At 35.5% G+C, this 17,099-nt stretch overlaps 2 protein-coding genes and 1 pseudogene across 4 annotated transcripts in view; 2 read left to right on the top strand and 1 right to left on the bottom strand.

The window, feature by feature from the left end:
- Nucleotides 1–438: 438 nt before the first annotated feature.
- On the bottom strand, nucleotides 439–1,975 carry LOC128026801 (tRNA (uracil-5-)-methyltransferase homolog B-like; annotated as a pseudogene).
- A 2,173-nt stretch (nucleotides 1,976–4,148) lies between these two features.
- On the top strand, nucleotides 4,149–8,413 carry LOC128026139 (dnaJ homolog subfamily B member 12-like). 3 transcript variants are annotated; one of them, XM_052612899.1, is made up of 9 exons: nucleotides 4,149–4,329; nucleotides 4,811–4,982; nucleotides 5,134–5,279; nucleotides 5,372–5,548; nucleotides 5,651–5,730; nucleotides 6,476–6,585; nucleotides 6,909–7,081; nucleotides 7,591–7,725; nucleotides 7,832–8,413. In XM_052612899.1, the coding sequence occupies exons 1-8, from the start codon at nucleotides 4,197–4,199 to the stop codon at nucleotides 7,713–7,715; spliced, it is 1,116 nt and encodes a 371-aa protein (XP_052468859.1). In that variant the 5' UTR covers nucleotides 4,149–4,196; the 3' UTR covers nucleotides 7,716–7,725; nucleotides 7,832–8,413. The 3 variants fall into 3 exon arrangements, with proteins under 3 accessions (XP_052468859.1, XP_052468858.1, XP_052468857.1); XM_052612898.1 differs by having other exon boundaries at nucleotides 4,150–4,329; nucleotides 7,591–7,721; nucleotides 7,828–8,413; XM_052612897.1 differs by having other exon boundaries at nucleotides 4,150–4,329; nucleotides 7,828–8,413.
- Nucleotides 8,414–13,652: 5,239 nt separating this feature from the next.
- Nucleotides 13,653–17,099, top strand: part of LOC128026135 (testican-2) — a 29,028-nt gene continuing 25,581 nt past the window's right edge. Inside the window, exon 1 of the mRNA XM_052612891.1 lies at nucleotides 13,653–13,935. Within this exon, the coding sequence (XP_052468851.1) occupies nucleotides 13,747–13,935 (189 nt within the window). The 5' untranslated portion in view covers nucleotides 13,653–13,746. The remainder of the gene's footprint in view (nucleotides 13,936–17,099) is intronic.

Below are 17,099 nucleotides of genomic sequence, written 5' to 3'. Positions count from 1 at the left end.
AGTAATTAAATGGTATTGTATTGTGTAACTGTTTCATATTACACAAAATGGCTCAGTATACTGACTCTGGTCAAAAAGCATTTACTTAATGTTCACTCAATCTGTGCACTTACTATACAGTTTTTGCCTTGTTCAGTAGGTGATTTGTAGTAAGCTTGCTTCATCCAAATCATCAGCCTTTCTCGACCAGACATAACTGTGTCATACTGAAGGATACTGAATACATGGTGGTGGATCTGTGTCCATACTTAAACAGAAAGAGCATAGCACATGAAGGTGAAAAATGATAGTTGTGCTCATCAAGATATGTTTATTCTGTTGCATTGATATTTTTAAATGTAAACTTTCTGTTAAAGCTTAAGGAATCCGTCCTATTTTCACAACTTGATCATACTTACCATCAGACTTAACAAATCCTGTAAGTATACATAAAAGCACTGGATTCTCTGATCAAGTTAGTTATGAAAGTGTGACATAGGTTATCTAACAGTGCACCACATCTATGCAGCGTTGTACAAAATGGAGGGATGACGCAATAGCACCCTCTAGTGACAATGTAAGGGATTTGCTAGAAGAAAACTAATACGGCATTAGCCTACTAAATGTGTTATTTTAGTATCACTGAGATTCTGATATGGTGATTTTTTAATTAAAGTAGCAAAAATATATTTGATAGATTTAGATTACAATAATAAATATATTAAGAGAGTAACTGCATTGACAATTTTCCACTGACATTTAATGGCAAAAATAAAAAGTGAATGAATTCCAAAAACAACTCTTAAAAACAGCCACTATAGCTCAAACACAAGCACTAGTTCACAGTGAGGAGTGTGAGGAAACAGGTCCACAGGGACGATCACAGTTGGTGTGAAGGCTTCTGCAGTGATCTTCATCATAGTCTGAACTACAGCACAGGCCTCTAATGTTCCTCATTGCCTCCCCATCAGGTTTGCGTGATATAGACAAGCCTTCTTATGGCTGGGTAGTTCCTCAATTCTCTGACAACTCGATAATGTAGGCCAGCCCTGGACAGATTCACCAAAGCTTTCAGCTAGCCATCAGAATTCAAAGTGGCCATCAGATTTGGTAGAACAACAACTGCTTTGCCTGAGAGACATTCACAGTTATGAACTCTGTTTAGTGCTTGATTAAACTTGGTGTCCTCAACCGCCAGCTGAATGAGCTCAATGCCAATTACTCTCCTCATCTGTGGTGATAACAAGATGCCAATGGATCCAGCACCACAGCAGACATCAAGTAGGGTGCTGATTCAGCTCTCTGCAAGAGTCTTGAACAAAGCTTCCGCTGCTCCCCGATTCACCTGAAAGAAAGAATCAGCAAAAAATGCGGAACTTAAAGACAAGCACCCCCTCGAAAAATATGGAGCTGTCTATGTAGAAGCTGATATAGGGGGATTGTTCATGACTGCAGTGGGTCATTGTGGTCTCCTGGAAGTACAGAGAATCCAACTGACAAACTGCTCTGGGACGTTGTGTGAAGTGCTCCACCAGAGCAGCTTTTTACCAGTTAAATTTTTTATTACTTGTACTACTGTCTGATCATTCATACAGAATACTGAATAATCCATTTGCACACTGGAATATTTTTCTATGCACTTTTTGATGTCTATTGTCCTAGTGTATGATGTATGATGTTCATAGTTTCTGATTATAGTGTACATACACTAATTGCACAATCCATCTGTATAGTATATCTGTATATCATGCTGATAGTATTTAAAAATTAGTTAATTATGTCCATAGTACTGCCTTATCTGTATATTTATTGTACACCTGTAACATATTGTAGCCACTGTGTATCCCGTACTTACTGCTTATTGCACTTCTGGTTAGATGCTAACTGCATTTCGTTGCCTTGTACCTTACATGAACAATGACAGTAAAGTTGAATTTAATCTTATAGATGTCTCCTCAGGTTTTAGGGTCTGAGGATGAAAGGAAACTATGGCCATTCATTCTTCACTGGCTGGCTCGCTCTGTGTTCATTGGGTAAAGTCGTGGCCTAATGGTTAGAGAGTTGGATTTATAATCCAAAAGGTTGAGTTTGAGTTTGAGTCTTGGGCCAGCAGGAATTGTAGGTTGGGGAGTGAATGTACAGCGCTCTCTCCCTCAATACCATGACTGAGGTGCAAGGCAAGGCACCGAATACCCAACTGCTCCCCGGGCACTGGATTATATAGCTGCCCACTGCTCCAGGTGTGTGTTCACTGCTGTGTATGTGCAATTTGGATGAGTTAAATGCAGAGCATGGGTCACCATACTTGGCTGTATCTCACTTTTCACACTGTCAGCCAGTCTCTCATCCAAGGCGAGCATGCCAGCAGGTAGTCTGGGTTTCCTTTCTTCTATTTATAAGCTTACAGCCAGTATTGACAACACAGCGGCTGGTTATTGAATAACTAAAGCATGTTTTAGGTATAAAAATTATTTGTTTCAATAGTGGCCATGTTAATTGTAAGAGCATTTGCTCGACATTGCTGCAAACTATTCAGTGAACGCTTGAGGTCACACGCGCAAACACACTAAAAAGATATTATTTATCACGTCGGTGCTCTAGATTTATTTTGCATAAACATAAACGTGTAAACTGACAACAATCCAGTAAAATACGTTTTTCTAAGTGCCCATAAACAACTTGATACGACGCACTAATGACGTTCCTTTACTACTTCTTCTTTTGGATTTATGGCGCGTTGCGAACCAACTTCATAGGAGCTTACCGCCACCTACTGTGTGATGAGAATGACTCGTTTCTCACGTAATTCATATTCTGTCTATTAATCCACAGTTCCTAATAAATATATAAAAAAATTTCCTGCATTTGGACGATCATTTGATATGTTATTTAATATGAATTATTTAATTCCTAAGGACTGCAATTCAAGTTAGGTCGTTCCCTTTCCCTTGCATATGCAGTAAGGCTACATATATCATCAAAACGTGTTCCACTGTTGCTTCTATTTAACAAACATCGCATAAACCAGTATTATGTTTCATTATAATACTGTGTAATTTTTGGTTAAGATTTGAATGTCCGGTTCGTATATGTGTGAAAATGAATTGCTCTCTACTACTATTATGAATGGTTTTACTTCTCATGCTCTTTTGTACATTGTAATAATGGCGACCTGTTTGACAATACATCTGCCATTTCATGTTGCATGCTTTTAATATCAAATGTTTTCCCTTCTGCCCTGTTAAGTGCAATATTTATACTTGGTTCATCCATCTTTAAGGCTTCTTTTGTCTAACCTTCTCGTTGAATTCCCACATGTGCTGGTACCCATATAAAACGAGTTATTATTCCTATCTGTTTTATACTGTATAATGTAATCATGATTTCCGATAAAATGTCACTTCTACTTGTTTGTTTGCCATGATTGTTACTTCCTTTACTAGTGCACCCACTCTGCTTTCATACCACAGCAAGTTTCCGGAAGTACAAAGGGATTTTATTATTATTATTATTATTATTATTATTATTATTATTATTATTATTGTTTTTATCAAATAAAATATATTAAATAAATTGTATGAATTATATTATACAAATAACTTCAAGAGAACAAATATCGATAAGCAGAATAAACAAATTTATCAATAAAGTAAAAATAACAAATAATTGTAAATAAACGTGACTAAAAATAGCTTAAATAAAAAAAAAACTTTAAAAAACCTTATCACTCTCAAAATAAATATTTTTATCTTAGTTGTAGACTATTGAAATACAAAGTACAAATCTTAAAAAGGGATGGAAAAAATACAAACAGATAAACATAGGACAATCAGTCCTTTCTGCAGTTTTTTTTTTTTTTATCATTATTTAGATTTTACAGTATGGGAAACCTTGATAGCAATTTGACGTCAAGATCAACGACAAGACATCAAGATGCAGTAACATCATTTTAAATTCACTTTGACGGCAGAATGCCACATTGAAATTTGTTTAATTTATATCTAGTCCAATATATTTGACGTTCAACTTAAATCAAATAAACGTCATGGCAATTTTTTTGTTTTTGTTGTGCTTTTTTAATGTCAATTTGATGTCTTTTCATCACTGGAAGGTGGACGTTCTATTGACTAGTGAAAAACTCTTGACGTTATAGTACACGTCATCAGGCTGCGTCTAAGGGGTCAGCAAAGAGATCAGTCATCAGTTCCGCCGTCGCAATGGAATCAAACAAGGACGAAGCGGAGCGCTGCATCGAAATAGCGATCGCAGCGCTGCGAGATAACGAGCCCGACAAAGCCAGACGGTTCCTCGAGAAGGCACAGAGACTGTTTCCCACCGACAAGGCGAGATGTGCGTGTAATGTTAATAAATGTATAGCGGAGATCGTAAGAGGTCTGTTTAAAGGCCACCAGAAAGGCTGAAGTCTGTAGTTAGACGCTAATTAGGCCTTGGGATCTCGAGCTTTTATTATGGCTGTGAAATAACAGTATTTCCTACCTTTAATTGATCTAACGTTAACTGTATGTTGTCGAACAATATATTTACAGTTCTTGGTTATATGTAGATCAGTTCTATTAGGTCTTTGTATAGTATTTACATATGTAACTTAAGTGACGTAATCGTATGTAATATAACCTTAATTAAAATTTAGTATTTATTATTTATATATATTTTATCACTTATAGAGAAATAGATAGAGTGGGTTAAATATATAGATAATTAGAATATACTGAATATACAGGTAGATAATTAGATATAGTGGGTTGTTGGATTTAGTATAGATATATAGATGCCAGTGCTTCTTATTTAAATGAAAGTGTTCTTGTCTCAGTTTTACTAGAGTCTGCTGCTCAGAATGGAGGACCTTTCACAAGTGAAGAAAACAGTAGAGAAAATGATGGATTACAAAACCAAAACCACAGCACTGAAGATCACTCCTCTGGACATGGTGCCACAGAATCAACCAAACCATACACATCAGAGCAGCTGGATGCTGTCAAAAGGTCTGTTATTTGTTTCACACTGCTTGCCTAAAAGTCCGGGAAATCGTTATTATTTCTAAACATTTTGGTTTATAAGTGTGCATGCATAGTGGTTTCACCGCCTGACTACTTTCTTCCTATTCTACTGTGATCTGTCATTCTCTTGATGCAGAATTAAGAGATGTAAGGACTATTATGAGATTCTTGGAGTCAGTAAAGAAGCCTCCGAGGAGGATCTGAAAAAAGCCTACCGAAAGTTGGCTCTAAAGTTTCATCCAGATAAAAACCATGCGCCTGGTGCCACTGAATCATTTAAAGGTAAAATGCATGACTTCGGGGTTTCTGCAATCAGTATGCAGAAGGTTTGCATGTGGTTTTCTCAAATGTTTTGTTTTTCTGGTCTTCAACAGCTATAGGTAATGCTTATGCAGTTCTGAGTAACCCTGAAAAAAGAAGGCAGTACGATGTTTACGGTGAAGAAAAAGCCCATCCGACTCACAGGCACAGGACCTATCACAGAAATTTTGAGGCAGATATTTCCCCCGAGGACCTTTTCAATATGTTCTTCGGAGGTGGATTTCCCACCAGTGAGTCCTGTGACCTTTTTATGTGTGGTTTTAGAATTGCAGCATGTCAGATACATTCAAAGCCGAAATGTGTCATTGTGCCATTTCTGTTTATGCTTCTAGGTAATGTGCATGTGTACAGCAATGGAAGAATGAGGTTTGGCCATCAACCGCGTCACGAACGACGAGAACAACAGAGAGAAGTAAGAGATTATAAGGGGTTTTGTGCAGATGTTTTACTTGTAGGTTAAGGTGGGGGGAGATGTGCATTTATTGTAACATTATTTACATTTAAGTGTAGCATGTACAGAATGATGAGGCATCAGATGGTGTGTTATTAAGGGGAATATAGTCATAGCACACAATGCAAAATTATACTAGTGGTTTTTGCCTTTCACTTCAAAATATTTGAACTCCACAAATCTAAAAACATTAATATGTTCACAAGTCATAAATAAACACAACAAGCTTTGATATTCAACATAACATAATATCATAGATATACTGTTTCGACTGACTAGAGCTCACAAATCTCGATATGCAGGTGAAATGACAATTAAGAAGGCATTGCTCTTTATTAAATGTTTCTGCAGGTCTCAAAAAGGGTTTATTCTCCCTCCTACAAATTAAGGACTTAAAAGGTTTTAAATCGTAACATGATGTCTTGAAAACACTAAATGATGTTTGCACTTCAAAAAAGAAGAAAAAAAAAAAGAATATCTGCCTCAGTGTTTTTGATTTGTTTACTAAGATGCAAAGATACATTTAGTTGAGATGCAAATTGTATACCGAAAGCCTGTGTGTGGCATCTATGGTCAAGAGAACAAAAATTGTTTGTGATATGTTGCGTTGCATTATTTGAGCCTGTTGGTATGGATTTAAAAGACGTATACAGGCATTATGTCTTGGTGTACAGTTTAATTTCAATGAATGATTTTTATCATCCAGGGTGGCCTTGCCTTGTTTGTACAACTGATGCCAATACTCATTCTGATCATAGTCTCGGCTCTCAGCCAGATGATGGTTTCCAGTCCTCCATACAGCCTCAGCCTCAGACCGTAAGACCAACATTGACCAAAATGTGCTTTGTCTTAAAAAAAAAAAAAAAAAAAAAAAATCATGTGTATTAGTATTATACCGTATTATTTAACACTGGTGTGTGTTTGATGGTTATAATGAAGCACTTTCTCTATCCCGCTGTGTGTTTTGATTTAGCCGTCAAACTAAGCTAACAAAATATCGTTTGTCATCATATCTTTAAATCTCAGTGTTAAAGAAAAATGTTCAAAATCGAAGCAGAAATATGTTTATCTAGTTAAAGAATGATGGTTGTCATGCAAGTGATAAATATCTCTGACGTTGAACATTCCACCTGCTTTAGATCCATGGGCCACACAAACAGGCGACACACTGCCGCTCTGAAGGTGGCTTACTATGTGGGCGACCACTTCTCAGAAGAATACACGGGGATGAATCTTAAGAATGTTGAACAAAGTGTGGAGGAGGACTATATATCAAACCTGAGAAACAACTGCTGGAAGGAGAAACAACAAAGTATGTGACGCATATGAAGCTGCTTAAAGGGATACTGCATCTCAGAATTAATCATTTTCTCCCATGTCATTCCAAACCTGTAAAAGCTTTGTTTGTCTTCGGAACACAATTTAAGATATTTTGGATATTTGGATAGGCTTGTGACTGTCCCATTGACTGGCAAGTAAGTTACACTGTCAAGGTCCAGAAAAGTATGAAAGACATCGTCAGAATAGTCCATCTGTCATCAGTAGTGGACCTTGACAGTGTAATTTACTTTCCAGTCAATGGGACAGTCACAAGCCTCCCGGTTTTCATCCAAAATATCTTAAAATTGTGTTCCGAAGACAAACGAAGCTTTTAAGGGTTTGGAACGACATAGATGTTAGTGAAGTATCTGTTTAATAATGCGTGTTCATAGATGATGAATAAAGCAATGTTTCATATATTCAACTTTGCCTGTCCACATAATGCAGGTGTAATTTTGCATAATGTTCTGAAAACCTAGACATCTGTGCTCTTGTTTGCAGAGGAAGGCTTGTTGTATCGGGCACGTTACTTTGGGGACACAGACTTATTCCAAAGGGCACAGAAAATGGCAACACCCAGTTGCTCGAAACTTTCAGAAATACAGGTTCTGTTACATGGACACTGAGTAGCAGTATGTGAGTATACTTTGCTTTCTGAATTTTCAATTGTTTATCTAGTTTAGCCAGTTGACCTGTTGGCATTCTTTAAACGTGTTTTGTCATTTTGTTATTTTTCAGATAGTGTCCTGTTGAGACGTCATTTGAAAATGATCATATAAAGAAATGCTCTGTTCTCTTTGCTAAAATGGGACGTTGCATTGCACCAGTTCAAGAGAAGCAAAGAGAGCCCATCCTGGTGCCACAGGGATCCACTCTCATCTCTCCTTCAGAATCTGCAGAAAATTTCAAGTCATGGAAGATCTTGCCATCTGTGAAATGGTTTTAAATATGGATTTAAATATGTAATGAAATAAAACAAAGCATTGGATGATTAGCTGGTAGAGAGGAAAGTACACCGCTGTTAAATGGTAATCAATGCTGCTAGCTCACTGCTTTTATTTTATTTTATTTTATTTTTTTCACCTTTTCTTCTCAAAGCATTTTTTTTCAATACCAATATTTGGGTTTTCTGAGCCATTTCTGAAATTTCTAGTAGTGTTTGATCCATTTATCTGACCACAGGAAGTCAAATGATTAAGCTGGTGTCATTCAGCGTTCAATGAATTGTTCACTGTGGTTTTGCCTGTTGGATTTTTAAAAAGAATGTTTGATATTTATGCAAATGGAAAATGAATAATTGTATTTATTAAATAGTATCATACTATTTTCTTCCATTTTAATATTTTTTTAGAGCATTTTAAACATTGATTTTAACTGTGTTTTGCAGAATGTAGATTGAGGGTTCTAAAGCAGAATCAAGTGCCTTGTCAGATCCAGGCTTACTGTAAGCTGTCTGCATTATGTAATATAGGAAGGAAAAACATCGATGCTTGACATTAATGTTTCAACCAATAAGACACTAAAATTTTCTTGGAGATTATATAAATACATGTTCTTTTTGCTAAATGTAGTTTAAACCCAATTATGTATAGTTTCACATTCCAAGCAAACGTTGCGTTTGCAGCAGTCATTTACAAAAAAAAAAAAAAAAAAATTGTAGCCATATAGATAGATTTTTTTTTTATGTTCTGAAATACTTGCATCCAGTGGTGCTTCAGAAAGGATGTCCGTCTGAAAGTAAAATGTTCATTTTGTACCCATCATTGACTTGCATCTAAAGAAAACAATGTTTGTAATCACCCAAATCAAAATGATGAACCAAATTGAATTGGCCAAATTAAAGATATTTAAATAATTGTTAAGATCTGGTTGATGAATTATTTTAGTAGGAAATAATGCTTTTGGTCCTTTTGGGAATAAAACTGCAAGAAACGTGATCATATTTTATTATTGTTATTTATTGTCTGAGAACATGGCAACCGTTTCTGAAAAATAAGTAAGTCTGTTTGGACATACACTACACTTCAAACGTTTGGGGTCGATAAGAGGCTGCATTGCTAAGGCTGCATATTAAAAATATAGTAAAAACAGTCATATTGTGAGATATTTCTATTTAAAATGACAGCTGAATTTTCAGCAGCCATTACTCCAGTCTTCAGTGTTACATGACTCTTCAGAAATCATTCAAATATATTGATTTGGTGTTACAGAAGAAAAAAAAAAAAAAAAAAAAATATATATATATATATATATATATATATATATATATATATATATTTCCATATCTATATATCTTACTGACCCCAAACCTTTGTAAGGTAGTATAGATTTGGATTTGCAGATTAAAATTGTGCACCAGGAGGCAGTCATGAGCTTTGCTACTAGAAATCATAAAAAAAAAAAAAAATTAACGCTAGCCTTCTCAGCATCTGTTCTGTGGTCATAACATTGGAATAACAAAGCATACACATAAAAAAAAAATTGAAAAAAACGATCAAATATAGTAATGTTAACTCTGCCTTTCCATCCCACAGTCACAAACCCATTCCTCATCTGTGTGATCAACAACATACGCTTATGTTTGATCCACGGCAATGCTATACCTACATATAAATGTCCTTTCAAAACCTAAAAACAGTATTTTTATTAAGATGAAAACCAGGTGGACTAATGGACACTGCAAGTGTCTTAACTGATGCAGGTGGGCTCAGTGTTGGTGGTCTGAGTTTTATGAAATCATGGTCTGAGCTTATTTATTGGGCAGCACAGAGAGGGGAGGAGGAACAGATTGGTCCCTGGACTGCTTTGAGTATTCAGAAGTAACCATAGAAACACCATGCTTTCAGGAAAGAAGACAGACTCTTGTTTTGTCTGTGGTCACAATATTTAAAGTCTTGAAACCATTATCTCCAGAACTACATATGAACTAATTGTGACCGAGTCTGGAATGATAATATAATCTGACTACAAAATACTGGAGCATTTCTTGAGTGAGAGAGAAATATGTTTGATTAGTAATATCAAGAACATAACCCAGCACACTGCATCTGAATAATCTGTCTTCATCCAAAACATTGTTCTATTTAAGATTTGATTAATTCCAGGGGAGGACAAAAAGGATCCCAGCTCCCAGAGGGCCAGGAGAAACTCTGATGTTGTTGAACAATTCTTGCTGAGATGTAGTGTTCTTTCATGCACCTCCAATATGCAGCACAGCAAGTTTTAGATTGTGATAAAATTACACTCAAGGTTAACAGAGAGATCCAAGCCACTTGTCTAGTGGACCACGAGGAGGTCGCTTTCCTTCAGAGACATTGCTCAGATAAGTGATTATTTAAATGTCATGCCATTTTCAATTTGACCCCCTTTTTGGAGAACCTAAGCCTAAAACAGCACTGAAATCCTTGTCAGCAAAACTATGCAAAGATTATGTTTACCGGTATTACTAGGAAGGCATTGTTTAACACCTTCAGTGAAGATTAATAGAGCCACTTTAATGATTAGCTGTGTGCTTCAGAGAAGTCAATGTAGAAATCCCGACATATCCCAAGGATTTGTCTGGGAAAAAGAGCATGTCTGCTCACTCTGGCTCTATACATGTATTTGAAATATCAAAATAATTTTTGAAATCATTCTGATGGTAACACTGACTTCTAAAAAGAAGAATGGTTTCTGTTTTGTCCCCAGAAATTCCATCTCCACAATCAGTTGCTTTAAATCAGTATTAGGCTACAGGCTATATTTATTTATTTGATGAACAAACGGGTTAGTCTATTATCAGCTGGTCATTAATGTTATGATCAATGAGATATGACAGCTTTCCTATAACCATGTTAGTATATATGTCCATATGTCTCCAGTTACCTCTGAAAAACTGCCACCTTGAATCAACAAAGCCAAAAATAAGACCAAAGGTGAAAAGACACATCAGTAAAAATCACTAAAGGGAAATTTAGAAGTGACTTGCCATGCAGGGTAATGAAGTCTTTTTAGACTCTCACTGCAGATGAAAGAATGAAATGAAGAAGGGAAAGTGATTTGCCTTCACTGCAGCATATCAGTGGCAGAAGTGACACTGCGCTGCAGTGCTGGGAAGGGATGAGAGCAGGGAAAACCTGCACCCTGTCCTGGTCCATGTGGTACAACTTCACCTCTAAACATTGATGTTTCTTTCTTAGTACATCTGAGAGGAGAAGGAGTAATATAGCATCAATGTGTCTCTTATGTTCTTTATCTAGCTCAAACAGTGCATGTTTCTGGCATCAACAAGACCATGGGTTTGATTCCCATGGACTGTGTGAACAGATAAAAATGAGTTCTATAGACCTTAGTCAGCAGAGATGCCATGTTGAATTTTACACAGATAAAAATGTGTCTGGTGGGTATATTCATAGTTTACAATGACATGCACTATATGAAGGTCCTAGTTTGCATGTAATTGCAAGATTTTTTATTGTTTTATGGCATTTTTGCCTATACTGAAAGTGTTTTCTTTTTCTTTTTTAAAGATATGTTACTTTGCATAGCCCTACAATTGACTGTAAAATGTATGAATGTCAGTGTTCTGCTCTGATGTTTATGTGTTATATATAAATATATTTATAATTGGGATTTTGTGTTCTGTGACAAATATGTGTGAAAAAAAAATTCCCTGTACAGTATGTATGTTCTATGTCAAGTATATGTTGAGGTTTGCATTGCTTGCCTGCAGCTTATGTTCTTTCATATGAATCAGGTGTCACATATATTCATGAATGAAACTACAGCAAGTGACAACTATAGCCATGGTCAAAAATGACCACTTGAAACCCCGGTGGGGCTTTCGGGATTGAGTTACACTATACGCTGACATATTCACACACAGCTAAACGATGTCATGTGTGTTCTGTCAGTTCTGTCCTGTCAGTCAGTGCTTTGTATGTCACATCGTTTTGGTGTCAGTATCAGGTGCATGTTTCTATCTGAACACTTTTAGTTTCGTTGAAATAAAACATGGTATTTGCTTGCTTGCTTTGGTCCATAATAATACACCTTATCAACCATAAGCTGTATTAAATATCACACACTCTCATAAATGGTTTCAATCCAAACACTTTTTCATGCTCATCATTAATATGAACTAGTTGCATTGGGAAAAACAGATTATATAACTTAATATCCTGCCATTAGCAATGAAATAATAAGATTTACTCTTGTGCACACAGAAAATCTAATGAATCTGAAGGCCTGCTGCAAATGAAAGTGTAGCAAACTATTTTATACTCATTGTTCAGTTGAAAATAGGTTGATACTACAGCGCTATTTGGAACAAAATTACACACACACACACACACACACACACACACACACAAGAATCCCCTCTGATTACTAGGACAAAACAAGCTACGATAGTTGGTTCGGTATTAAAGCAAATTTCATGCAGATGCAAAAAAATAGAAAGTAGGAAGTGAGTGGATCTAAATACGTATGTAAATCAACATTTAAAGTTTACATAAAATGTTTACTTTACAACATTTGAAGTATGTCAGACCTACTTAAAAAAAAAAAACTAAAGATCTCAAGATATTAGGCCTTGTCACTGGGGAAATGCAATTCAAATTTTTATTTAGAAATTTGCTATTTATTAATTTGACCAAATTAATTTTTTGACTGTATTAGTTCAATGAATAGTTCAGTGATTCCCTCACACAGACAGTGGCTATTACAATTCCAGCAATATAAAACATTGTAGAAATAGTATGAGTGTGGCAGTGTCTATAGTGCTGAATTCAGCCAGTCACTTGTTTCCTTTATGAATTCGAAGGAGTTATTTTCAACAAATAGGCTAGGTCGAGTGAATGATCCAATGACCCACAAAGGACAGTCCCTTGATTCATTTTTAAATGAAGCAGCGGTTAGAAGGTATCCTTGAATAAATGAACAATGAAGGCACTCATAATGATTATATGGATGTAAACTGCATAAATATACCCACCTACTGACATTTTTGTTCATTGTCTCTTAATTTTTTTTTTTCAACAAATTTAAAATAAATAAATTGTTTGAGATATTTCGATTCACCTAATTTATGTAGGTCTCAGTATAAAACCCCATTCAATTTATATCAAATAGCCCGATAACTACAATATTAGCTTTATATATATATATATATATATATATATATATATATATATATATATATATATATATATATATATATATATATATATTTTTTTTTTTTTTTTATAAAATTTTATAAATGTATTTATTTTACAAAATAGTACTGACAAAATGTATAGGGACACCTATATTTAAATCATATGAAATGGTCCATTTGTTTTAAGAACATACTATTGAAAATCACGCGTTATAAGTGAAAATTGTTCTGTTTTAAAAGCAAATGGCAGGTAAAAGTGGGCAGCATTATTATATTGCAATAGTTATTTTCTGTTACAAGTGATGATGGGTTAACTGAGATCTCGAAAGATTCCATAATGTGACAATAACAGAATTTCATGAGTTTCCGAGCAGCCCTGCGCGTCTCTCTCTCTCTCTCTCTCTCTCTCTCTCTCTCTCAGGGAAGACGCATCCTGTAATCAGGTCACACTTCACCGTAGTCTCAGCATCCGTCTCTCGTTCTTTAAAGAACAGGAATCGAGACATCAGACAAGCGGAATAATGGTGGGGATGAATGATCTGGGATGTCTTCTCGTCCCGTTGCTAATGCTCGTGCGGGTTTCCGTGCAGGTGGACGTTAAGAGCGGGAAAGAACCGGAGAAGACGGGGAATTTCATGGAAGATGAACAGTGGCTGTCCACCATTTCCCAGTACAGTCGCAAGATCAAGCACTGGAACCGCTTCAGAGATGTGAGTTATCTTTGAGACGACGAATCATGGCTCTATCTGCTTCAGCTCGTATCAATAGCGATTTTTAGGAAGTGTTAGGAATGGTTATGCTGGACGGTGTTATCCGTAAGACATCAATCATTAGTGTTCTTAGAAATCAATCTTCCTTTTGAAAGCATTTGCATTTAAGATAATGAATAGCTATTGGAGATATAATAGGTTGAACTGTTGAATTCATGCTGTAAACGTACAAATATCCATAAAAGACTTTAGAAAAAAAATATTTGGATGTATCTTTCAAAAGTGTTCAAATGCTCTGAAGATGCTCAGATCTTCAGTCAAACCCTAAATACAGCCCACTTGGTAACAATGTACCATCTGTTGTCTGTTTAACTGACAATAGTTTTAATTACAGAATAAAGCAGATTGCATTAGAGTGTCATTTATTGCCCAGCTGGTTGATGTGATGTAATAATAGGCAACTTTAATAATTGATTAGGACTTAAAATGTATTCAGAGGGAGATTTATGGATCGATTTATCACACAAAGGTCTTATTGTAGCATGTGTCCTTATGCAGGTATGTTATTTGATCCTTTATTCAATGGTATTTCTTGGTGGGTCAAAAAACAATAATTATAGCCTTAATGAGTATGCGACACAATCAAAAGTATGTATGTTTATTTATAGTTTGCAGGTGCCCTACTGTTCTTGAAAACTAAAAAGGTCCTTGGTTGTTTTCTGTTGAGTTTTGTTGCTCCAAATGAAACATTAAACCATCTAATAAAAACTGTGATTTATCTCCATCAGTAGTGTTTGACCGGTAGCTATTTTTACCCTTCTAGAACTGGATTAAGTGTATAACTCCTTAAATGATTACGGTGGAAAAACACATCTAAGAGAACACTGAATTAATCAAAATGTATAGGAACGGAAAGATTAAGTGTGAATTAAACCGGGATTGTAAATAGATGGACACTTCTACATTTCTACATCAGTGGCTTACGTTCAAACTCGGCCCTGCAGCAGACTCGATATTCTCCAATCAATGGCTATTGATCACACCATCTAAAGCATGTATGGCAGAGGAGCGAAGCTTGTCCAACAAATGCGGGTGTTTTGATGGAAGAAAAGAAAACCAAAAACAGCTTAGAGGAAAAAAAAAAGTCCCAGCCATTTTACTGTCTCTGGCTCAACCGTGTTATTAAAATACAGGTTGTTACAGTGGTAAAATACTGCTGTTTCTTGAACTGTACTTGAAGTGACACACTTCAGTAGCACTGAATAGCACTGGCCCTTCTAGTTTCACTGTTTTGCAGTTTTGCTGTTCTGCTGTTTTGTTTGGGTTGTCATGCCACTGCACAGATGGGAAATCCCTTATTGTGAGTGATTAACATGCTTTTAACATGGAATATGTGCAGGATATGATGAAAGTAGGACCCTTTGAACAAGAAGATGCACCAAAAAAGTAAACTTGGCTCGGAACAAAACTAATGAAATGTTCACATCTTAATTATAACTAGCTGCCTTACTGCCAAAGGAGTAACTTTTTAGCTTGATATATGCCCATCCACACACTTCATGGTTTCACATAATTTGCATAATATTTGCATGTTGATTTTAATGCACTCACACAGACTATCAGATATAGGACTACTGTCAAAACAAAACAAAAATCATTGGAATCAATATTAAAATGCATTTGCAAGTGGTTTCATATCACAGTAAACTATGCTGATGAGTCTATTTATTATTCTGAGATTGCAAGGATTCTGAGACATCAACAGGCCCTCTGACACAGTTCAGTACCTTTTTAACAGTCACCTCTTATCTTCTATCAGAGACATAGATGGAACTGATGTAGACTCTGAAAATTCATCTCTCTCTGAACACAGCTTATTTAATCTTTAAAGTGTTGCTTGTGACAAAGGCAAATAATCCAAATTGATGTTGGCTTTTAAATTCCTCAGAGGTTCTCAGAGCAGAATAATGATATAACTCAAGCGAACACTGATGAAAGCAGCAGAACATGAAAGGCTCATGAGCACACGCTGATGCATATATGGATGCATCTAATTTGACATTAATATTTTATGTTTGTTGTGCATTCCATTCTTGGTTGATTATAACATTTTTATTTTTTGGACACCGTATGAGAGAATTGTAATGGGACTGATGTTGAAGTGTACTTGAGAACTCTTAGGAGGTTTCCTCGCTCTTCTGAGCTCTGATTACATTTTATTTCATTATAAATATTTTTTTATGATTACTTGAAATATCACAGCAGCCTTATAAAAATGCTTATAAAAGCATTTTTATATGCTTATAAAAATGTATGTGAACTAGCAACCTGCTGTCAGGCCTTCTGTAATTTAAAGGTCCTGTGATGGTATGTGGATAGATTTTATTACCTTGTTTTGTCTACACTAAGATCTTTCAGACTGTCTGTCTATCCTTCCTACATATGAAATAAACCTAAAACTGGACTTCTTTAAAGTGAAGACATTGGTTTGAACACATTTTGCCTTTTGAGAATAGTCAGGGCATGTCAAAGCTATACAGCTCATCATAATTTATTCCCATCTGGGAATCTTAGTGAAGTATGTCAGACTCTCGTTTTAACATATTGAGTGAGGTCCATTTAAAAAGTCATTTTAAGAAAAAAGTTTAGTAGATTGGTTTCATAATGCTTTTTGAGACTTCCAAAAAAGTGTTATATTCTTTAATTAGCATTGATGTTTGATTTGTATTTATTGTGTTTACAGTGACTGCATTGTATTATTCTGGTCAATGGACTGAATGAGAACCATTTTTGGCATGCTCTCTTATCTATTTCCATACAGGTGGAAAATTAAATCTTATTAAATGGTCAGTATTTAAGACCAAATATACAGCAAGAATGTACTAGACTGGGTCATTTAAAATGACAAATCTCTGTTATATTCACGATTGCCTTTGCAACATTAATTTTAATGTGAGCTATATATCAGATTTTTCCAACATTACAGTACATATAAACGAGATATGATAAAAAATTATAATAATTCAATGGAGTAAAAAAAAAAAAATGATGAAATGGATCAATTTAGTGCGCATCTGCTTGCTTGGTCTTTCTTCCTATTAAACTTCTTGGGTGATATGTTCATGTTCATTATCTGTAAATGCATTTAGAAATACTCAGGGTAA

Source organism: Carassius gibelio, chromosome A13 (genome assembly GCF_023724105.1).
Source record: "Carassius gibelio isolate Cgi1373 ecotype wild population from Czech Republic chromosome A13, carGib1.2-hapl.c, whole genome shotgun sequence".
In the NCBI taxonomy this organism is placed as follows: domain Eukaryota; kingdom Metazoa; phylum Chordata; class Actinopteri; order Cypriniformes; family Cyprinidae; genus Carassius; species Carassius gibelio.
Note: the sequence above shows the minus strand (reverse complement) of the source record. Positions and strands in the feature narration are given on the sequence as shown.